General features: G+C 47.9%; 1 protein-coding gene across 2 annotated transcripts in view; it reads right to left on the bottom strand.

The window, feature by feature from the left end:
- The window catches only part of HK1 (hexokinase 1), a 282452-nt gene that overhangs the window by 250701 nt on the left and 7738 nt on the right, over positions 1-24013 (bottom strand). For both annotated transcript variants that reach the window (XR_014018997.1, XM_081268136.1), the window contains exon 2: positions 12532-12694. Coding sequence is in view for 1 of the 2 variants with exons in the window: in XM_081268136.1 (XP_081124262.1) it covers positions 12532-12694 (163 nt within the window). In the remaining variant the exon portion in view is untranslated. The remainder of the gene's footprint in view (positions 1-12531; positions 12695-24013) is intronic.

Below are 24013 nucleotides of genomic sequence, written 5' to 3'. Positions count from 1 at the left end.
GGGGCGCTTAACCACTGAGTCACATCCCAAGCCCTTTTTTACATTGTATTTAGAGACAGGGTCTTCTTAAACTCCCAAGGCCCCGCTAAGTTGCTGAAGCTGGCTTTGAACTTTCAATCCTCCCGCCACAGCCTCTGGAGTTGCTGGGATTACAGGCGTGTATTACCGTGCCCAGCTAGGATGCCTCTGCTTAGCAACATCCCCAAATTTTAAGTCTCCCACCCCAAGACCAGACACCTACTGGCTCTGTCACCCCTTCATAGATTTGTCATTCTTTGTCTACAAAACTCTAAAAATTGGGCTGGAGTGTGGCTCAGTGGTACAGCAATTGCCCAGCATGCAGGAGGCCCTGGGTTTGATGGATCCCCAGCAATACCCCGCCACCCCCCCCCCACACACACACAAACAAAAAAGAGCCTCAGTCCCATGACAGTCAATACCTGTGGTGGCTCGTGATTCTGTGCCCAGCCAAGACTGCGGCATTTGGTGGCCCGTACGGGGAACATCTGAAGAGAAGGTAAGTGAAATTGCTCGCCCCTGAGAATGGGTGACCATTTCAAAAAACAATGTGTTCTTGTTGTGATTTATTTTGTTTTTATTTCAAGTGGCCTGTTCTTAGAACTTTCTCAGGCAAACTGGGGAAAATGGTTGACTCAAGTTTTGAAGTTGTTCGCCTCCGAGGAAGAGAAATTGTTAGAGAAAGGAGGCACCCCAGTGAGACCAAGAACAGCTAGGACATATGTTGATACAATACAAAAATGTAGCCCATGGCTTTTTAAAGACGAGTTATTAAATATATCAATGGGACCATCATGGTATCCTGTAGAAGGATTTTTCTTCAACAAGAAAGAGATGCCTAGTTCTGTTTACTATACTTGTCTAAGATCTTGGTTTTTACAGACATCTGATTAATTTACAAAGCTAACGTGTTAAAATATCAACCACTAAATATGAAATCAAGTACTCTTTACTTATTAAGTTCCATAAGGTAATATATTTAAACATTATGTGTGTTTTCATAAATTGGTAAATGGAAAAAAGTTTAATATTGCTTTGGTCTGTGTCTTTGCTGAAACAAGGTTACTAAGTCTTAAGATTCTATCATGTGTAATTTATATACAAAGAGTATAAGAAGTTTCAGTTGGGTTTCAATTACAATATTATAGTACCTTAAAAAACATGAAAGTATTTCATCTTATTAAAGTGGAGTAATTTGTCTAAATTCAAAAATTTTATAAGGGTTGTTTCAGAATGTGAATTTATAAAAAGGGTTAATGGTTAAAAAAGATATAAAAGGATTCAAGATGTGGAAATATATTTTAATATAAAAGGTTAAAGGAAAGAGAAATGTTTCTAGATGAGATAATCTCTGTTTTAAAGTAAAAAGTTGTAAAATACCATTTAAAAAGATTTTGAGGAAACTAGACTTACTTTAAAAGCTTGAGAAAGAAAGAAAGAAGAAAAAGGTATTTGTACATGGCAGATTGAGACAAAGCTTCTTAATGAAGAAAAAAAAAGCCTTTGGTTGAAGGGCAGCCATGTAAACTAACATTTAAGCGATTTAAACAGAATCGAAGCCTCATTTAAAAGAGTGAAGCTGTAGGTGGTGAAAAAGTACATTTAAAAGTACAGTATAGATGATAATTGGAAGGCTTTAAAAGGTTAAATTGAAGGTGGTCGAGATACCTTCATGGCGGAAAAAAGATTGCTTTACTCATCAAACTATTAAAGTGTACTTTAAACCAAAAAGAGGGAGATGAGATAATCTTTGTGTGGTAAAGTAAAAAGTTGTAAAATGTCTAAATAAGTTGCAAAAGGCTTTAAAAGGTTAAATTGAAGGTGGAAAAAAAGCCTCGTGGAGTAGGTGAATTGGGCGGCAGAACTTGGATTTCCCCAGAACGTGTGTAGAGGCCGGTGTGAGTTCGGGGGAAAAAAGAATTGCTGTTTGAATCTACAAGGTGTGTGGTGGCTCGTGATTCTGTGCCCAGCCAAGACTGCGGCAAATACCAGACTGCTCTGAAGCATCTCACTTACCCAGAGAAGGACCATTATTATCATATTTTATATAACAGCATTATTAAAATGCAATTCCCAGGCCGCATAATTCACGCACCTACAGTGTACAATTCAGTGGCTTTTAGTAGTTTCAGAGTCGTGCAACTATCACCACAATTAGTTTTAGGAGCATTTTCTTCAACTCAAAAAGAAACTCAGTACCCTTTATCACTTCCAAACGTCCTCATCTCCCACCAATCTGCTTTCTGTGTCCACAGGCTTTCCCACTGTGGACATTTCACAAGGACGGAATCATAGAGTCTGTGGCCTTTCATGACTGGTGTCTTCCCTTAGTAAATGTTTGGTTGCTTGGTTTTCTGGACCTCAGGGATGTGTGTGTGTGTATGTGTGTGTGTGGGGGGGGTTGTTTTGTTGGTACCAGGGATTGAACCCAGGGGCACTTAATCACTGAGCCACATCCCCAGCCCCGCCTTTTCCATGTTTTTTTTTTTTTGTTGTTGTTGTTGTTGTTTTTTAATTCTGAGACAGGGTTTCACTAAGAGCAAAATGTTTTTGAAGCTCATCTTGTTGTTGTATGTATTCGTATTTCATTCCCTTTTGTGGTCAAATAATGCCCCGCCGTCTAGATATAGCACATGTTATTTATCCATTCATCCACCGAAGGACACAGGGCACCTTACACCTTTTGCCTCTCATGAATAAAGCTGCTATGAACACTGGTGTATGTGAGTTTTGTGTGAACATGTATTCACAGCAGAACTGCTGTGTCAAATGACAGCTCATGTTTACCTTTTTGAAAAACGGTCACTATTTTCAAAAGCAGCTGCATTTTCATTCCCATCTGTGATGTAAGACATTTCCAATTTCTCTACATCTTCAGCGACACTCCTGACTTTGTTTTTTGTTTGTTTGTTGTTTGTTTGTTTGTTTTACATTTCTCAGATGACTAAGAATATTAAGCACCTCTTCATGTGCTTATTGGCCATTGGTATATCTTTAAAGATGTATCTGTTCAGATCCTTTATCCATTTTTATTTATTTATTTTTCCCTTTGCCTATTTTCACAATTGCATTGTCTGTTTAACGTTGAGCTGTGAGTTCTTTAAATATTCTAGTTATGACCTAAAAATGTTCTCTCCCCTTCTGTAGATTGTTTTCTCACTTTCTTGACAGCATTTTTCCCCTCAGTATCAGGAATTGAACCCAGGGGTGCTTGAGTACTGAGTCACATCCCCATCCCCCCATCCCTTTTTTTGGAACAGGGTCTCAGGGCCTCAGTAAGTTGCTGAGGCTAGTTTTGAACTCAGGATCCTCTTGCCTTAGCCTCCCAAGTCACTAGGATTACAGGTGTGTGCCACCAAATCTGGCTCTTGAGAGCTTTTTTTTTTTTTTTTTTTTTTTTGATATTTTTTTAGTTGTCAATGGACCTTTATTTTATTTATTTATATGTGGTGCTGAGGATTAAACCCAGTACCTCACACATGCTAGACAAGTGTTCTACCACTGAGCCACCACCCCAGCCCCTCGATAGCATCTTAATGCACAAAGTTTTTAATTTTGATAAAGTACAATTTATTTACTTTTTCTTTTTTTGTTCATGCTCTTGGGGTCTGTATCTAACTCCATGGTCAAATCCAAGGTCACAAAAATTCATACCTGTATTTCCTTTTAAGAGTGTTATAGTTTCAGCTTTCATTTAGGCCTTTAATCCATTCTGAGTTAATCTTTTGTATATAGTGTGAGTTAGGGTCCAACCTGGCTCTTTTGTTTGTGGACATTCAGTGTCTCAATGCCATGTGTTGTTTCCCTCATTGAATAGTCTTGGCACCCTTGCCAAAAAACGATTGGAGTTGGGCTCTGCACTCTCATTTTGGTCCCATTCATCGCTGTGTCTGCACCCTACCAGTGCCCCTCACTTCTGATTACTGTTGTTTGCAGTAAATTTTGAAATTGGAAGTGAAAGTTCTCCAACTTTGTTCATTTTTGAGATTATTTTTGGATATCCCGGGTTCTTTGGGCTTTTTTTTTTTTTAAGTAATGGTTGCTTTTTGTTTAAAAAAAAAAAAGTATTCTCTTTTATCCCGCTGACATACTCTGTATTTGACCTAAGCTGTGAGCTCTGACATAGTAAAAGCTCAACAATGAAGGTGTGAAGGATGAAGGACTCCTGCACTAATTTCACGGCTCCCTCTCAAGTTACACGTGGAAGGACTGTAATTAAGAATTCTTAGCATTTGCCCTTGGTACCCGAACAGCTTGATTTTCTTTCTTTCTTTCTTTCTTTTGCACTGGGGATTGAACCTGGTGGCACTTAACTACTGAGCCACATCCCCAGTCCTTTTTTATATTTTATTTAGAGACAGGGTTTCCCTGAGTTGTTTAGGGCCTGCTAAATTGTTGAGGCTGGCTTTGAACTTGCGATCCTCCTGCCTCAGCCTGTTAAGCCACTGGGATGACAGGCATGCACCATCACTCCCAGCCCCCAGGACACTCTGCTAGTTGCCTGACCACAGGGATCAGTGGCCTGTTCCTCATTAAAGGCACATCTGGCTTGTGATTCATGAAGCAAGAAGCAGTTATGCTATTAGTTGGTTTTTTAAAAACAGCTTTATTCAAATATAATTCCTGTATCAAACAATTCATCCATTTTAAAATGTAGTGATTTTCAGTATATTTACAAAGGTATGCAATCATCACTACAAAGTTTAGAAAATTTTCATCATTGCAAAATAAGCCCTGTGTTCATTAGCAGTCACTCCCCGTCCCGCAGCAAGCACTAATAAAGTTCCCTATTCTGACGTCTCGGATAAATGGGATCATATAATATGTGATCCTCTGTCTGGCTTTAACATGACAGGGTTTGTTTTGTTTGGTTTGCAGTACTGGGGGTTGAACCAAGGGATGTTTTACCACTGAGCCACACCCCCAGTGTAAACTCCAAATCCCCAATTATTCAAATCAGTTTAAGGTTTTTCCTAGGTTTCCCATTAGAATCCTAACCTCATGGACCTTATAATACCATCAGATTAAAAATCTGAATTCAATACAAAGTGGCTCCTATCAAGCAGGTGAGTCACTAGAATATAAAAAAAACTCTTCATCTGCCGGCGTGGTGACGAGGGATGTGGGGATGTGGTTGAGTGCCCTTGAGTTCAATCCTCAGTTACCCCCCAAACCGGGGATTGAACTCAGGGACATTCAGTCACCAAGCCATATCCCCAGCCATATTCTGTATTTCATTTACAGACAGGGTGTCACTGAGTTGCTTAGTGACTTGTTTTTGTTGTTGAGGCTGGCTTTGAACTCCCGATCCTCCTGCCTCAGCCTCTGGAGCCACTGAGATTACAGTCGCGCCACCACATGCAAAACACTTTATTTTACCATCAGTTTTCACTTTGGGGGCCTTTCTCTACCAATCACTAAATAGTTTATATGCATCATTTTCTTTTCATCCTCCCAGCCTAATGAATGGGAGAATGATGCCCATTCTACAGATAAGCAAGGAAAGGCAGGGAGGGATTAGGTAACTTGCCCAAGCACACAACCAGTGAGTGGCAATGTCAGCATGTGAATAAAGCCCAAATTCATAACCACGAATTCTGCCTCCTTGACAGAGCGCAAGGACAAAGATCCCCAAGCACAGGACCAGAGTGATATTTCTGCCTAGCAGTAATGGTTACGATTCTTTGCTGGGGCTCCTCAACAGCCACAGTTCCTTGAGGCTTTTCATTTGGTTTTGCTTTGCTCTTTAATGAAGATAATGAAAAAGCTCAATCGGGTAAACAACCAGAAACCACTCAGGCTCAGGGAATTCACCAAAGTGAATCCTCTGCCAGGATGGCATTATGGGACCTTTTCATTTTAACATTTTTATTTAATTAACTCATTCACCATTGAATGTTTATTTAAGTGAGTTCTGTTTCATGTTTTACACTGGCTTTTCATCATAACCTCGATTTTTTTAAAGGAACCCAGGGCCCTGCATAGGTTAGGCCAGGGCTCCACCACTGAGCTGCGTCCCCAGCCTCATCAGAACTTCAAAATAGCCTGGGAAGCCTCAGTCACCAGCCTGCTCTCATTTTTGGATAAATTAGACAAAGCAGGCTTCCTGTCACTCAAGGTCCAGGTGCTGGGGCTGGGAAGCCCTGCTGACTCATCAGTGCCCAGGGTGACACAGCAGCTAAGAGTTTTCAGCCTCTCCTCCAGGAACCTCTAGAGATTCCCAGGCCTAAAGTTTTCCCAGCAGAATAAGTAAAAACTGAGCTCAGCTGGCTGGAGACCAGGGAGGAGCCCAGGCAAGGCGGGTACACGGGGCTGGCCCACGTGTCTATGGTCTGCTCAGCCTTTCTAAACAAGCCCAGGTCAGTGGGGTCCCAGGGAGTTAGGGACAGAACAGAAAGGGTGGCTGTAAGATGCCAGGACAAAGCTACAAACCAGATGCTTCACACACTAGCAGGCTTCAGAGGGGCCTGGGTACACAGCCTTGGAAGGCAGTCAGGAGGGGTCTCTCTCAGCTCCTGACCCCTCCCTGAGCAGTGTCCCCAGTTGAGACACGCTCTGTGATTGCTAAAGAAGGGTGGCTGCAGCTCTTCTGAAAGTCACTTTTATAGCTTAGGAAACACTGGACAAATATTAACTCACCTCCCGGGTTTTATGGATAAGGAAACTCCAACCAAACAGGCTCAATGCCTCGTTTATGGCCAGGCCTGCGCGATGCTTATTATTTTTTATGTGTCTGCCTTATCTTCCTCAGTTGGATGAGAAGCAACTTGGAGGGAAAGGCAATGAGACCTCTAGCCTTCCTTTCCTGAGTACCCAGCCCCACAAAAAGAAGGCAATCAGCAGGTGGACAGCTGGCTCCTAGAGGACCCAAGGAATGACCTTGGAAAGATCCACAAGATTTTTGGTAAACTCGGTTGAATATCTAGCCGCTTCCTGGGGCTGGGGGTGGGGCTGATCGCCTGCTGCCTCTGCAAGAGGACCAGCCTGTAAACCAGGGGCATCAAGAGTCACGCAGGGGCATTCGGAGCCACCAGGGGTGCTAGGGACGCTCTCTGGCTAGAATCACTAGCTGGCGTGTAAGAGGTGTCAGCCCAGGGCTGGGCTGGGGCTCAGTGGCAGAGCACTTGCCCAGCATGTGTGAGGCGCTGGGTTAGAATCTCAACACCACATACATTAATTAATTAATTAACTAAAGGTATTGTGTCCATTTTAAAAAATTTAGAGAGAGAGAGAGAGAGAGAGAGAGAGAGAGAGAGAGAGAGAGATCAGCCTAGGGCTTCAGGGATCACCTCTGCCACTGTAAGGGGAAGGTATCAGGAGTAAAGTCAATACAAGGAAAGGGGCTGCCAGAGGGAGAGACACGGGAGCTCCCAGACCCAGAAGCCAACAGACACTAGACTTCTCCACTGTGGGAACCTAGAATTTTCCCATTTTTGCCTAAACTGATTTAAATTCTTTCAACAACAACCAGAAGGCTCCCGAGTCCAATATTCCTTTTTTAGGGAAGGTGTTCTCCCCAAATACCCACTTTCCCCTCTCTATAACAAAGGGAACATATCATCCCTTTTATTTCAGGTTGGATCCCAATTCACAGCCAAGGGGGACAGTCACCCCATTACAGAGGAACCAACACTGCGGCCTGGAAGCTCACCCCACTTCCTGTGGCTAGCTCAGAGGCGGGGTGCTCGGGTGCAGGTAAGACAGGCTTCTCCCATAACATCACAGAGAGGCCAGTGAGCTGCTAAAAATCCCGCACCCTTCCTCCAAGGACTGGCTCACACATCTAGGACCAAGGAGTGGGGTTCTTGACTATCCACACTGATCAGGAAAGGCCCCCCAAGAATTCTTACAAAGCCAGTTATAAGCCACATTGATGATGCGACCCCCTATAATTCTCACAGTACATAACAGTTTCCAAAGCATTTTCACTTGGTCATGAGACAGCAGGAACCCTCAGGCCCATTTTACAGATGAGGAAATGGAGACTCAGAGAAGGGAAGTGGCTTCCCCAAGATCAGACAGACAGCGAGTGGCAGAACCAGAGACTGATCCACATTTTATATTTCTGTAATATTTACTTCTTCCCCTTTAATGACAAGTTCAACCTCTTTCTGTAGCAGTGGATATTCCTCCAACTTCCACTTCAAATCTGAGGTCTCAAAAACGCCTTCCTGGCTCCTGGGGCCTCCTGTCTGCAGCTTCTCCCCACATTTCCCATTCCCACTGAGCCAGGACAACAGTTCTTCAAGAGAAGGCTCATTAAACAAAACATTCTGAAGGGCCCTGGCAACTCTCTCCTTTCTAACGATAGCCATTATTACCAGCAAATAATGAAAAACACACACAGGGACAGATGTCTCTCGAGTGCGGGCCTGCTCTGGAATACAGGGTAAACAGAATCTACCTTCATGAAGTGCCTACCTTTGCCCTGCACTGCCAATGAGCTCCAGCGGCATTCCCCGCTACCTGCAATCCAGCCCCTGGCAAGAATTCCACACCTTCATCAAAAACCCCACCAAGGGGCTGGGGCTGGGGCTGGGGCTCAATGGTAGAGCACTTGCCTCTCATGTGTGAGGCACTGGGTTCGATTCTCAGCACCACAGAAAAATAAATAAAATAAAAGTATTGTGTCCATCTATAACGAAAAAAAAATTAAAAAAAAAAAAAATACCAGAAGCCAGGCATGGTGGTGCACACCTGTAATCCCAGAGGCTCAGGAGGCTGAGACAGGAGGACTGCAAATTCAAAGCCAGCCTCAGCAAAGTGAGGTGTTAAGTGAGACCCCGTCTCCAAATGAAATACAAAATAGGGCTAGGGATGCGGCTAAACAGTAAATGCCTCTGAGTTCAATCCCCAGTACCAAAAAAAAAAAAAAAAAAAAAACAAAAACAAAAAACACCAGAACACTACTAGGTGTGCAGATTTCAGATGGAGGCACCTTTTGGGATATGCCAACCATCTTTCCAGGCAGAAAAACTGAGACAACCTAACACCACAGGAAGAAAAGGGAAGTTTTTTTCTTCCTTTGGCTGGAACACAGGACTATTTATATTCAGGGCCCCAAAATAACTATAACCACAATATAAATCATTCAGTTTGCATATAAAAAAAAAAGATAATGGGACATCCCAAAACTTCCAGTAAATATCTGCTTGCTTCTCCTTTGGTAAAGAACATGCTGGAAACCATAAACGAGAAACAAAGAAATGCCCAACTTTATGCACCCTAAGTTAGCTTGCTACAATAGCCCTAGTGATAAATAAGAGGAGATAACAAGGGAGGCTTCATGAATGAGGCACAGTTAGAAAAGTGTACCGAGAAAAAAATTATTGTCCATAATGGCCAAAGCGGGAAAGTTAATTTTAAATGGGCTGATCCATATCAGAATGTATATGTCAGAGGTCTTCACACATCCTTCCGAAGCATCCCTGGCATTCCAAAGCTGAGTCCGTTCCACCAGGGTCAAGGTCAGTGGGAGGGGAAAGGTTTGTTTCCTCCTTCGCCTTGGAAATCCCAACTTCACCTCACAGGCTGGAGAATTTTTCCACCAATGAGCTCTATCTGTCCTTCTGAGGTTTGGGATGATCACTATTTCTGTTGCTGACTAATTACTACAGTGGAAGCAGTGATTAACACTTCAAAAAGGGACCAGCACACAGCATCCGAGTAAAGAGACCTGCCTCTGATCACTCCAGGAGACCTCTTGGTTCTTGAAGGATGAACCCTGAGCCAGGGCAAAGCGTGGGGGATGCCCCTTCCTTCACAAAGGGGCAGGGATCACACTGGGGTCAGGTATCTGAGACCTTCGCATTAGTAGCAATGTCTTGGTGGCTGCAGGGACCATTCCAAGCAGAATGTGGGCCCCAGGACCTAAGAACTAAGCCCATCCATGAACATCAGGAGCAGACCCTATAGGAGAAAGGCTATAGGGTCTGTTTTAAATTGCATTGTTCCCCTAAAAAGCTCTGTTGGAGTCCTAACAAGTCCCTATCTGTGGAAATGGGGGCTTTGCAGATGTGATCAAGTTAAGGAGAGGTCACTGGTGTGGGCCTAGTCCAGTGGCTGGCGTCCTCAGTACAAGCTCCAGGAACCCATCCTGCTGTGCACAGAGGACTTGGGTTGGTCCCTCGGGTTCAGAGCTTTGGTGTTGCCCCTTCTCTTGCTCTCCATACTAGTTGGTGCTCCTGAGAGGCCTAAACAGCACCTATCAGCACTGGAGGAGACAGAGGCTCAAAAGAAGGGCCCAGGCCACTGGCTCCAATTCCACAGCCTTCTGACAGTGTCCCCAGTATGGGCTGACAACCACACGCTCATCATATTTAAGTCACTGATTGTGAGTAACACCTTTATTTGAGGTAACATTAACAGAGAACTGCTGCCAATAACAAGTTGAGGTGCAATAATTAAACAAAATATTCCTGATTTCAGAGATAGTAAAACTTAACAAAAGAATGAGTGTTTCAAAATAGATGAACTGTGACAGCAGATGTTAAGTTAAAGGATTCTGTCCTGCAGGGCTCTCAGGCCCTTTAGTAGGTTATATCTACTGGTTTTTTTGTTTGTTTGTTTGTTTGTTTGTTTGGTACCAGGGACAGAACTCAGGGGCACTTAACCACTAGGCCACATCCTAAGCCCCTTTTTTGTATTTTGTTTAGAGACAGGGTCTCACCAAGTTGCTTAGGGCCATACTAAGTTGCTAAGGCTGGCTTTGAACTCATGATCCTCCTGTTTCAGCCTCCTCTCAGCCACTGGGGTTACAGGCGTGCACCACCACGCTGGCTCTACTATGAAGCTTTAAGAGGGAACTAGAAGATACATTTCCCAAAAGAGTATTAGTTCTGGGCCTTGTTTTGAGGGACAACAAAGGGGGCAAATGGCTAGATTACTAGCACAGTTGGAGACCCTTGACCCTGGAAATGGCTGATGGGAAGAATAAGGGAGAAGGCCCCCTACTGACTCAGAGCCCTGGGAGCCAAGCTGGTGGGAAGGCATCTGCTCCTCCTCTTTCCATGTGTTGCTCACAAAGGACCAGGTGCATGCCGGGATCAGGTATCCTTTGGAGATCTCCCAAGCCAAGCCCAAGCAGGAGCTCCCCTGGGGCGGCCCACAGCGGTCCCCTCCTCCACCTCTTCTCTCAGCAAATCCATTAGTCCTGAGAAGGCTCCTGTGTTCCCATCCAGGGCTGAGAAAACATGCAACTAATCTAGAAGGGTCTACCGCCCCTAGACCCAGGCATGAGAACACACCCAGGGCACACCAGACTCAGGTCACACTGCTGACCAGAACCCACTCAGGATTTCTTAAAAAGCTAAACTGCTAGTAACCAATACCTCCAAGTAAACAAAAGGACAGAGGTGGAGTCTGTTATTGAATAGCTAAAGAAAGGTCACAGGTATCAATGGCAATGCGTGTGCACGAGGTAAAGCCCATCCACAACCACACAGCAAACGGTATGCACCCCTCCCATGTCCCACACTGCCCCGGGAGCTCCACAGGCAGCTGTCAGCAGAGCAGGACTCTCCGACTCCAGCCCATGACAGCAACACCTGCGCTTTCCTGGCGTCTGTTTTGCAGGCTGCACGCAAGCTGCTTTAAACAAAAGCCCCCAGAGCAGGAACAAGAGTGGGGCGTGAAGGTCACGCACTCCCAGGTGTGCACTCACCAGAGGAACCTGACTTCCTCGTGACCTCCCTCCCCGTGACATGCAGCAGGTGGACTCAGCCTAGTGCACCAACAGGGTTTCTGTGAAGTGCCAAGGCTCAGAACCCACCTCTGCAAACCAACCACTGAGGACTGGCTGGACAGACAATCCACAGAGCAGACTAGAGCCGAGGGAGGGGCTGATGCCATCCTCTGGGAAGGGGCACTGACAATCCTCAGGGCACCCCTCAGCAGCATGAGCCACAGGGATGCAGACTAAGAGGATAACTTTGTTTTTCAATTCTGTATCCCTTCTTCATTTCTCTACATTGAGGCTGCCTGAATTCAGCATCTAGGGGATGAGTTCAAAGGCAAACTCGAATCCCCCCTTGGGTCCGAGACCCACCTGGCCACTAGGACTGCTACTTATCTGGGGCTCCACAGGGAGGGAGGTGGGCTTGGTGCCCTGATGGAGAGATTCTCCTAAAACGAACCTTTGTTTTTTTCTGGAGACATAAAATCAACCCACAGAGCTTTCCACCAAATCCAAAACACGACATTTTCAAAGCACCACAAGCCACCACACCAACAGACCAACGAGGGAAGGTCAGCTTTGTCCAACGTGGTAACCCCAGTGCCTGGCACATGGTAAATGCTCAGTAGACATAGGAGGACAGACAGACAGATGGCTGGGTCAACCAATCAATCAGTCAATCGATGGCTGGACTGACCAGTGGATGGGCAGATGGGAGAACAGATGACGGGCAGGTGAATGAGTGAATGAATGAATGAATGAATGAACTCATAGAGGTGGCAGGACGGTTCCAGAGAACCTTCAGCCCTCAGAGCCAATTCTCCGGGTGAGAGACTCACCTGAACCATCAGGAATGGACCTTACAAAGGTTGGCAACATCTTGACCGTGGCTGTTGGATTAAAATCCCGGGAGAGGCCATTCTTCATTTCCTTCCTGAAGCGTGTCATGATATCTATCAGAGTTTCATCGGAGAGCCGCATGGTATAGAGATACTTATCAATCTGGGGGAGGAGAGAGGGAAGGAGAGTGAGGCTGCGGCTGTGGAAGGTCCTATCAGCTCCAGCCTCGCTGGAGGACAGGGCAGGGTGAGGAACCTGTGGACCCAAGACCATCCAGCTCCTGCAGGCACGTCACACAACACGAGGCCACTCAGCTGCCATCAACCATACCGTCCAGAGCAGGCTTGCAAACATTCCGGGCCCCCGTTCCTCACCGCAAAATGAACTAGACAATTCCACCGTCTTTTCCAGCCCTTGAATATGACATGGAAACTGCCCGTCAGTCCCCCAGGACACCACGGAGGCAAGTTTCCTCCCACGTAAGGAACACCTCGAGTCTCTTCCCACTGTGAGAGGTGGCTGGCTCCTCAAGGACAGCAGTGCCACAGAGGTCAAGAACAAGGGTTCCAGAATCAACCACCTGGATTCAAGTCCCAACTCTCTTACTTAAAAGCTGTGTGAATTTCCGTTTCTTCAACTGAAAACCTGAGATAATAAATAGAGCCTAACTCATGGGGTTTGGTAAGATCAAATGAGACACGGAGGCACTTAGAACACAGTAAGTGCTCACTAAACATCAGCGACTATCATTATCAGGAGACACTTGTACTGGTGGGTTTCCTTGGGCATGACATCTAGAAAGAAAAATGGTAGCCAAGGGGCCAGGGCCTTCCGAGAACATGGGGTGACGGGTCCAGAGCACAAAGACCTTAACCCCACTCTCAGAATATATGGAGACAGCCCCCATGCCCATGTGCTAGGGCCAATATGCCCATACCTCCAAGTAGACACCCCTACACCCTTCCACAGGGCTGACCCAACTTGCTCCTCTTCCTGAGTCCCCCATTCTCCTCTTAACCTCAGGGCCCTGGGCTGTCACTGGCTGTGCTTCCTTCATAGTATCTTCCCACTTACTCTCTTGGGAAGTGTTTAATGGGAGGGGGCTGGGTGTGGCAAGATGGGGGAGTGCTTGCTCGGCATGCACAAGGTCCTGGGCTCCCTAGCACTCCCCAGAGAAGCGCTTACTGGGTGCCTGCTATTCAACACGGATCAAGCAGACATGTACGGAGGTCACTGGTCAAACTGTCAAGAGCTAAATCTGGCAGGGCCTGAAGAGCCGTATAAACAAATTCAGACTAGATCCCAAGCAGGGCGAGCCCGGGCACGTCTTTAATGAGAACCCAATGACAAGATGGTGCTCCTGAGAGATGGAGGGGTCTCCAGATGGACAACGGCTGAGCAGGAGCAAGACCCTGCAAAAAGTCATACTGCCACTCAAGGCTGCGGGCGCTGTCCCACACTCCTCGGGCTACCTCAGGACTGTGGGATCGTGGCCACGCCCATCTCCTCTGACACCCTGTGAGCTCCCCAGGAACAGCCCTTTGTAATCCCCACCCCCAGCTGCCTGGCCCAGAAGGGGAACTCACACACTGGCTGCAGGAACAATACTGTATAATTATGTTTACTTGTCAAGTGCTTTCACATCCAGTATGTCATCTAACTTTCAAAATGACCCTGTCAGGCAGAAGTTCCTAAGCCCCATTTTACAGATGCAGAAACCGAGGCTCCAAAACGCTAAGGAATTGGTTCAAAGCACACAGCCAGGGCAGCGAGGTCCCGCTCCTACTCTGCGAAGAGTTGACCTAAGAAGAGATTTGGGGTTTTCTAGCCAGACAGGGATTAGTTTCTAGAAAAGGCAGAGCTCTCCTTAGCTCCATAGCCACCTGCCTCCCCACTCAAGGCGAAGTTCAGCACACAGAGGAACGCTGACATTGTGAGACAGCTAAGTCCCACCCTACGAGGGCCTAGAAGCCCCAGGGAAAAAGCAGAATGGGACTCAAGGCAGCTCAGGCCCCAGCTGTCATGGCGGCAGGAAGCCCCACCTGCTCAGGTGCATGCATCATCACAAGTCCCTCAAGCCAGGCAACTCCTGGTGCAGGACTCAGCAGATGCGTGCCCTATTATATGGCCCAGAGCATCAGTACAAGTCAAGGCACACTGCAGAAAACTCCCAGGAGCACCAGCTCCACACTGAACACCCACCCTGCCTGGCCACCCCCATGCACATGGGAATGGGTGGTGGGTGGAGGGAGGGAGGGAGGAGTCAAGGGATCACTCCAGCACATTTGCTCCAGGGCTCTGTAAGAACCCCAGTGGGAAGGGGCCAAGGGCTTGGGGGGCTTTGTCCACAGCCCTTGCAGTTTTCCTATTTCTATTGTCTCTACAGATCTCCAGATGTTTTCTTTTCCTCTGCCCCCCTCCCCCCCACATACACACTCGCTCACATTTCCACCATTCTGTCCCTCCCCTTAGAATGCCACTCATGCCAAGTTCAGTAATACCAGCAGCTCCCTGAGGCAGGAGGATCACGAGTTCAAAGTCAGCCTCAGCAACTTAGCAAGGCCCTAAGCAACTCAGCGAGACCCTGACTCTAAGTAAAATACAAAAAGGGCTGGGGTGTGTGGTTAAGTCCCTCTGGGTTCAATCCCAGGTACAAAAAAATATGTATACATAGAATTTCTTGTGGACTAAGAGGCCTTAAAGTTCTCAGCAGCTCCCGGGCTCTCAGGCAGAGGAGGCATCGGCAGAGGGGCTGTGTTCTCTCTGCCAGGTCCCTGGCCCAGAGCCGTCCAGCCAAGAACCCACCGGCCTGCCCTGGGCTCCATTCACACACACTGCGGTGCCAACCCCAGCCCCAGCTCCTGTCCCTAGAGAATGTGCACAAGAAACAAATTCAAGACTGGACATGCCCAGGCGAGCTGGCTGGTGGTGGCAGGCGTGCCAGTAACCCCTGGCAACCAGGCATTGTCACCTCCAGGAAAGGGGCACGGCCATGGAAAATTTCACTCCTTCTCGGCCATTGTTGTGTGAGGGTCAAGGAGGCAGAGCAACAGGCTTGACTGAAGCTGCTCAGCACAAGTTTCTCAAATAAACTTATGGGACTAGGCATTGAACGCTGGGGTGTTTAACTCCAGGGTCTTATCCCCAGCTCTATTTTGTGTTTTTTTTTTAAGTGCATAATGTGTTGCTGAGTCCACCCCAGGTGCAGATATATTTCTTATGTGGTGCTGGGGATTGAACCCAGGGCCTGGTGCATGCTAGGCAAGCCCTCTACCAACTGAGCTATATCCCCAGCCCCTGAAGCTGGCTTTAAACTCAGCATCCTCCTGCCTCAGCCTCCTGAGCCACTGGAATTACAGGTGTGCGCCACCACACCTGGCTCCAATGAACTTTCTGAGCAAAACATTCACTTGCAAAGGAAGCTGGGGAGCCAGAGAAGGGTTAAACAGGCTGTTGGCTTGTGGGCAGAGCGGATGTTTCAACATCAGATTCACTTCCCTTTCCAAGGAGACTGAGCCAGGCGAGAGCAGGTCCTACTACCATTCATAACCACTCTAACGCGCAGAGCCTCTGTGGCTCCCACTCTAGACTGTCACATGCTCTACCCCGTTTGAACTTCATAGAAAGAGATGAAAAGAGCTCACAGATGCCAAGTGCCAGACAAGAAGCAGGTATCTGAATGTGCTAGTTCCTTTACTCCTGTCACTAGGATCGGTGAGAAAGGCATTATCGCCATTTCAGAGAGGAAACTGAAATCCATGAGTCATGCTCAGTCACATGGTTTTTAAGTAGCAGCAGGGTCCAGATTCCAGGTCTTGTAACCCCTCTCTGGGGCTTCTCCTTGAGCATTTCCACTCTTTCCCACGTGTTGGAAAGAATGGTGCGAGGGGTGGGGGGTGGGGAGGGGTAAACAAAAATAGCTGGGTTCAAATCCAGGACCTGCCACTTATCAGCTGTGTGATTTGGGACAAGTTAGTTTCTCAACCTCTCTGAGTCTTATCTTCCTCACTTTTAAGATAGAGATAATAATAACTCTACCTATGAGGGATATGGGGAGGACCTTAGTAATGTGCCTAGAGCAAAATAAGCATTGATATCATTTTCTTACTCACCCCTGGGCCACAAAATCATATGTCCCCAATATCTTTTACATAAATGCCTTTAAAATGCATCTATTACAAATGCTATTGACTCATTTCTGTAGAAGAGAAAACTATAGTTAGGTGCCTGAAACATGGCAAGTGGAAGATTCTGGCAAAATTCCTCTGAAACATTTGCACTGATTTCTTGTTTTTTTTAATAAACAATTAAGGTAATATACTTATTTTAATATTCAAATGCACATCGATGCATAAAAGAGAGAAGGATGAATTTCCCCCCAAGTCCCCCCAGGTATACGTCCCTGTCAAAATAGCTTTGTGGTAGGACCAGTTTCCCAGCTAAACACTCACACATACACATATGAGTTTTTAAATTCTGTTTTACAAAACTGGAATCACATCACAAACACCTGCTCCTTAACTCTACCTTCCTACTTCCTCTGCAACTGCCTCTAAGGCTTGCACTAAGAGTCACATTTAAGATTTCCTCAAGACGCCGCCTGCCTGGCTGTCAGGACAGAGATGAGACAATGCAGACACTTGCATTTGGCTTCTGGCTGTGCCGTCTGGGCAGCACCTCGGTCTTCTCAGGGTCTGTGGGTGTGTCCGGGACCTGATCTAGAGAGGCCTCTACTCTGCACAGCACTTCCACCTACCGGTCCTTCCCATCCTATCTGGAGACGCAAGGCAGGCACTGTCACTTCCAAGGAGGTCAGAGAGGTTGCTCAGTTGGCAGAGGTGACCTGCTGGTTGGTGAGAGAACTGGGGCAGACACCAAGGTCCCCAATTCCTGGTCCTGTGCTCCTTCCTCCAAGCCAGGGAGAAGCAGGCTGGGGGCTTCCTGGAGCAGCGAGACACAGGCACGTGAGAGGCATTAGTGCCACAGCTCCAGGCTCCGGTGCCACACAGAAAGCACACAGGAGGGCTCGTTCAGCCTCCAGTTGGGATCAGGCTGCCTGCCTGATCCTGTCCCCCTTCAGACAACCTTGGGAAGGAAGCTGAGCCCCGACCCGCAGGCCCTCCACTGTGGATGGTGTCGCCCAGGGCCTCTGGACTCTTCTTCCTGCCTGCACGGGGCTCCTCCAGCTACCCAGGCTCACCTCACTGCTGCGGTGGCAGCCAGGGACACTAGTTTCTGTCTTGCTCTTGGTCGCCAGTCTCTGAGCAGGGAAGAGATGGCCACAGGGGAGGTATCCTGGGCAGCAACCAGCAACTCCCAGGAGTTGATGTGCCGCCCAGGAGTTGGTGTGCGCCCAGGGCCCCGACACTGATTCCTCACCCTCACGGTCTCTCCTCACAGAGCCACCCTCCAACGGCCTCCCTGACCTTCCTTCCTCTCAAAGCCCCTCCACACTCACCTTCTGCAGAGCAGCTGCCATAATCCACCCCGCCCCACACTGTGCGCTCCTCTCCTCAGCATCCCCTCGGCCTTAGGTGCCCACCATGGAGGAGTTGGTGGGCCCCAGTGGACACACTGTGGTGTGTGTCTTTCTTGGGTGCTCCAGGGACACATGCATGGCTCGGGCGTCTGCTAAACCACGAGTGTTGGGTGCAGGGGCCACGCCTCCTGAGCCCTTTGAGTGCCCCCAAGTCCTGAGGATGGTGCCACGTGGTGCTCCTTGGCTGAGCTGGGTGGCTCCTCTGCTGGGTGGGAGGGAGACCTCTGGGACGCCTAGCCCAGGAAGGTCTCAGAGGGCTTGCTGGCTCAGATAAGGCCTAATGACTCCTCTTCCCCAAACGGCCCAGCCCTTACCCCCAACACCAGGCCCTCTCTGGGGTGCGGCAAGTCCGGCGCCTTCCTGGAACCCCTTCCTTCCCCTCAAAGCATCCCCCTTGCTGGCGGAGGCCCAGAAGGACAGGAGGGGCCCTAAAGATAATCAAGATTCTCATGTCCATATTTGAGCTTGTAGGAGACTGCTAAATTATCTGCAGGTCCCCTAAGGAAGTGTTCTTGGGGAAATAAATTCCACTGCAGAGGCGCCTCAGTGAAAGACCCAGGACAAACATCACCAAAGCCAAAAAAAAAGACCCTTAGGCACTCGCCTGCCATGCCAAGGTGGCTCCTCTCACGGCTCCTCTCCCAGGTGAGGCATACCTATATCATACTGCCCGTGCATCTCAACTATTCCCTTTCAAAGATTGTGGACTAGCCCCCCAACCCCCACAGCCCCCGTCCTGTTCATGCAACTGTTCACACACAAACCATTGGGGGGAACGCAAGATCCCCATTCCCAATGAGGACACTGTGGCTCTAGGAATGAGAATGTGGCCAGGCCCACACTGGGCATGTCACCCTGCGCTGGTGCAAACCTGCACAGCTTCTAAGCTGGCCATTAGTGACCTTGTTTTACATAAGAGGAACCTCAGCTTTCACAGTTAAGCAGAACTGTCCCGAGTACAGAGCCACTGGGCAACACAGGCCTAAGCCGACCGTGTTCCTTGCCTTATTTCTCAGACTCCTCTTGCCAATAAGGCCCCAAGGTCAGCCCCAAGGTCCTCCAGGTGACCTTGGCACCCATTAATATGAGCTTCCAGGCAGGTGAGAGTGGCCATGCCCCAGCTCAGGAAGAGAACAAAGCTGTCACATTGAACCAGCTAAAAATACTGGAGGCTGCCATGCGTCAAGGGGAAGCAGCAGCCCTGGAATGTGGCAGGGCAGGAACCGCAGGCTTCATTCTCAGCCTCCCGTGTAGAAGCCTGGGAGGAGGCCAGCCTCCAGATTCGCAATTCTAATATCCCAGGCCCTCCCAGCAAAAGGAGAAGGACATCAGAAGTGCGGACAGGCCTACCTTCACTATAAGAAGGTGGAGGGGGACCAGGCCCAAGTTCAAAGCTTGTGGGCCTCGTTCAGCTGCACTGCCTCCATGACCCTGGGCAAGTGTCAAACATGGGTATTTCCTCCTGCCTTCACATGTGGCGGACACACCAGCTCCAGAGCACTTTGGGTTCCTCAGAATGCAGGCAACATGCTTCCATGGTGGCATCTGATCTGCCCATTCGACCAGGGAGCATGGACATGCAGAGGGCCCGTAAGCTCTCACACACAGAAGCAGAGGCACAATGGCACCCAGGATCCTTGCCTAGGCTCAGGGCTCTGGTTATCCAGAGAGCTGCCATCCCCCACCTGGCTGCTCAAGGTGCCTTCAGGTATGTTCTGAGTGAGTGACAGCAACACCCGGCACAGTTCTGTACACTTTCTAAGCACTTCCATGTCCATTCTCTAATTGGATAAGTGGGTAGATAACAATGTAGTAATCATTATCCCATTTGACAGATAAGGAAACGGAGGCCCACAGAGTTTGATGACCACCTAACAACACCTCCTCAAGCTGGAGGGGTCCTTTTGAGATCATGGATTCCAGCCTCCTTACAGATGAGGAAACTGAGGACCAAAGACCCTTAGGAACCCAATGCTGTAAATGCAGGGTGCCGGGCTAGCGAAGTAGCTTGGTAGTAGAGCACTTGCCCAGCACAAACGAGGCTGAGTTCGATCCCCAGAACTGCAAAAATAAATAAATAGAATAAAAAATAGACAGTGTCTATATCAAATTCACTGTCTAGCAGAGTCCTGTCCAACAGAATATAAATGAAGCACATAGGGTAATTTTTAATTTCCTAGCAGCCAAAATACGATTCAACATGCAATCAATACTTAAAAATCATCAATGGATATTATATATTCTTTTGGTCACATTGAGTTCTGGAAAACCTGCGAGAATTTCACACTCAACAGTGCATGTCAAATCGGACTTGGCACATTTCAAATGATCAACAGCCACATGGGGCAGGTGGCCACTGCGCTGGCCAGCATGGTTCTGGCATTTCAGATACATCTCCACTGTGGTGGCCTTGGGTGACGGTTTCTCCTGCGAAGTCACTGTAATGCAGAATATGGTGCAGGGGGAAAGAGACATCTCTCCTTCCCATGTTAGCTCATGGCTGAGGTCATTAGAACAAAAGACAGACTAACAAGAGAAAAGCACACAATAAAGTTTTATATAACATAGGATCCTTAATAAGGACAGGAAGACCCCAAGAAGCAGGTGAACCGGTGCAGTTTTTATGCCAGGTTTGGTGAAGATAAGGACCACTGTGGAGAAATATAATTGCTCAAAGGGGGTCTGATCCGTTGGTAATAAACTGGGGGTGATTAGCAACACTGCCTGTTCAGATTCTGTCTGGTGTCCCTGTTTCTTCAGAGGTGGAGGGAGGGGCTCCTTTCCTCCAGATCTTAAAAGAAGCTGTGTCTTAAGACTTCAAGGGAAAGTCAGAAAAAAAAAAAAAAAATCCTTCCTGGGTTTTATGACCTGCCTCGGGGGACAAGGGAGGGGCAAGGTGGTAGTGACTTTCTGGCTTCTGCTGTCTTTCCGAATGCCAGAGGGTCATATTTTGGGGTGTCGTGCCATAAATCCCATCAATGACTTTGAGACTCTGAAGCCCTGGACCATAGTTCTAGCTCTCCATGCACAGTGACAGCTGCCCTCTGGTATCAAGGAGGCCCACTGCTGTCTGACCACCAAGATCACGTCAACACCACTTTCTAAGCCTCACCTGTCCCCTGTGTAAGAGGCAGGAAAAAAAATACCTACATCCAAGGTCACTGGAAGGATTCAACCAGATCAAACATCTTACTAAATCAAGCATTTTGTAAATGGAACAGACCTGAGCAAAGGTGACGTGGTGTCCATCACAGCAGTGGCCTGGGTCTCCTCCACTTACCATGCCCACTCAGACAGGGTCCTGGAAGGCACCAGGATCCATCAGAGAGATGAGGTCTCCAGCAAAGGCAGGCCCCATGTGTCAATCAATAGTTGAGGCCACTAATTATTTACAGCATGGCCCATGGCCAGTGAGGCTGACAGTGGGGGTTGGGTTAAGTATTGTCCTCTCTGGGGGTCCTCTTTCAAATGTAAGCAAGGATAAGAGAAAGGGGACAAACGAAAAGGGCACAAGAAGAAATCTGAAAAACAGCAAATCCCTTCCATCTCACTGTAAATGACCTAAAATATCCCACCTTCCCAAGTGGAGAGGACCACCAACACAGCCACAGGGCGGAGGGACGGAGCCGGTGCTGGGAAGGAGCAGGGCTCCTGCATGACCCTGAGCCAGTTCTGCCTGTCCCCGCCCAGTCTTTCCCCCTTTGGATATCTCCCTAAACTGCAAGAGTTGAGTGTAACATGATGGAAAGAATGCGGGTTTCTGAGTCAGGGGGGTGGCAGGAGCACTCTGGTCGCTATCACTGTGAACTGTGATCAACAGGGCACGCCACCCCTTGGGGGCCTGGGTTTCCTCAGTTCTAAATGGAGATGATGCTTTCGTCATGAGGGTTAAATGCAGGACTCTCCGGGAATTCCACTCCCACACATCTACTCAGGAGACAGGAACGCACGTCCACATGAAAAACACACACACAAATGTTCACCGTAGCAGGACTTGGAAAGCTGAGGGACGAAACAATCCACACGTCCATCAACGGACCATGACAGGACAAATGAAATGTGCCATGTGGCCACGGTGGAGTACTGAAGCACCAACACACGCTCAGGTGGCTGTACCTTGAACACTGTGGGCCCAGGGAAAGGAGCCAGACACAAAAGGCCACATTTTGTACAATTCCATTTATACAAAACGTCCAGAAGAGGCAACGCACAAAAAAAGAAAGCAGATCAGTGGATGCCAGGAGCTGGGGGAGGGAGGAATGGGGAAGACTACTAATGGGTACAGGATTCGTTTTTGGGGGGTGATGAAAACATTATGGAACTAGACGGTTGCACAAACTTGCAAATGTGTTAGAAACCACTTGACCGCACACTTTAAGATGGGAAATTTCGTTTCATGTGACTTACAGACCCATTGAAAATAAAGTAGAAGCCAGTTGCACGTGCCTGTCATCCTAGCAGCTCAGGAAGCTGAGGCAGGATCGCAAGTTCAAAGCCAGCCTCAGCAACTTACTGAGGCCCTAAAATAAAGTATGAAAAAGTACTGCGGAGCCGAGAGTAGAGGCACACGCCTATAATCCCAGCAGCTCAGGAGGCTGAATCAGGAGGATCATGAATTCAAAGCCAGCTTCAGCAATGGTGAGGTGCTTAGCAACTCAGTGAGACGCTGTCTCTAATACAACACAAAACTGGGCTGCGGATGTGGCTCAGTGGTTAAGTGACCCTGAGTTCAATACCCTGTAGGGATTAGACAAGCTAATGCTCATAATGCCTTTAGCAGGATACATGGCAGTAAATATGACAGATCTTACAGGTTGGCCTCAATTATTATTCATTATTGCTAATGATTAAACAAGAGCCCCAATAAGAAAAAGGAAAGGCACACAGTAGGCATGCAATCCCCACTGCCTGTTAGATCCCCGGCAGGTCTCGGCACCTGGAGCCCCAAATGGGAATGGGCATGGACTCCAGGTGAATCTTCGAGGGTGTTTTCTGTCTGCACAAGGACAGCTCAGCTTCTGTTTGCAAACGTGCAGACTTCACGTTTCAGTTTTCTCGGCCACAGGGAGGGGGTGGGGGGTGCAGCCACCCTCTCCTTTTACGGAAGATAGCCTGAGAAAGGCTGTTGGCTTAGGTTTTCTCTGAACAGAGCTGTGCACATTTAAAGGACAGATAAGCCCCCTCTGCCTAGGATCGATCCACCCAGGAAGAGAGAGACCGCAGAAGCAAAAGTGTATGAGTGCATTTAATTCCCAGAAAAGTCTAAAGGCCTCACCCTAGAATGCAAGGGGCTACAGAGAGCTGTCCCCAGCCCTCCTTGGCAGCTACCCCCAGCCAAAACTGTACAAATGGTTCAGCTGCAGCCAGCAGTCGAGCACAAGGCTCACAATGAGAGCTGTCAACTTCACTCTGAAAAATTCTGCAACAAGAGCCGTTTGATAAGGTGAATTAGGAAATGGGCTAATTTTAAACTGAGCTCCAATGCCTGCGATGTGAATGGAAATTACTAAGGAAGGAAACAGACTTGAAAACTTACAAATCTGTGAAGATTTGACCTTACAAAAGGTTGGCATGCACAGTGGCAACCTACAAACACCTCTGATGGCAGCGTGATAAGGTATGGCCACCAAGGATGACAATTTGGCAAAGTCTTACAGATGGCAAGGTGCACATACCCCAGGACCTAGTAACTCTGGTCCAAGGTAGACACGCAGCTTACAGCATGCAGCTTAGAGCCTAGAGAAATGTGCGCCAGTGCCAAAGGAGTCGTTTCAAAGAAAGTTCAGAGATAAAGTTATTCTGAAAAATTAGAAACCCAAGTTCCCATCAAAAGAAGAATGCAGGGGCTGGGGATGTGGCTCAAGCGGTAATGCGCTCGCCTGGCATGCATGCAGCCCGGGTTCGATCCTCAGCACCACATACAAACAAAGATGTTGTGTCCA

The sequence above is a fragment of the Spermophilus citellus genome (genome assembly GCF_964194105.1).
Source record: "Spermophilus citellus genome assembly, chromosome: 15".
Lineage (NCBI taxonomy): Eukaryota > Metazoa > Chordata > Mammalia > Rodentia > Sciuridae > Spermophilus > Spermophilus citellus.
Note: the sequence above shows the minus strand (reverse complement) of the source record. Positions and strands in the feature narration are given on the sequence as shown.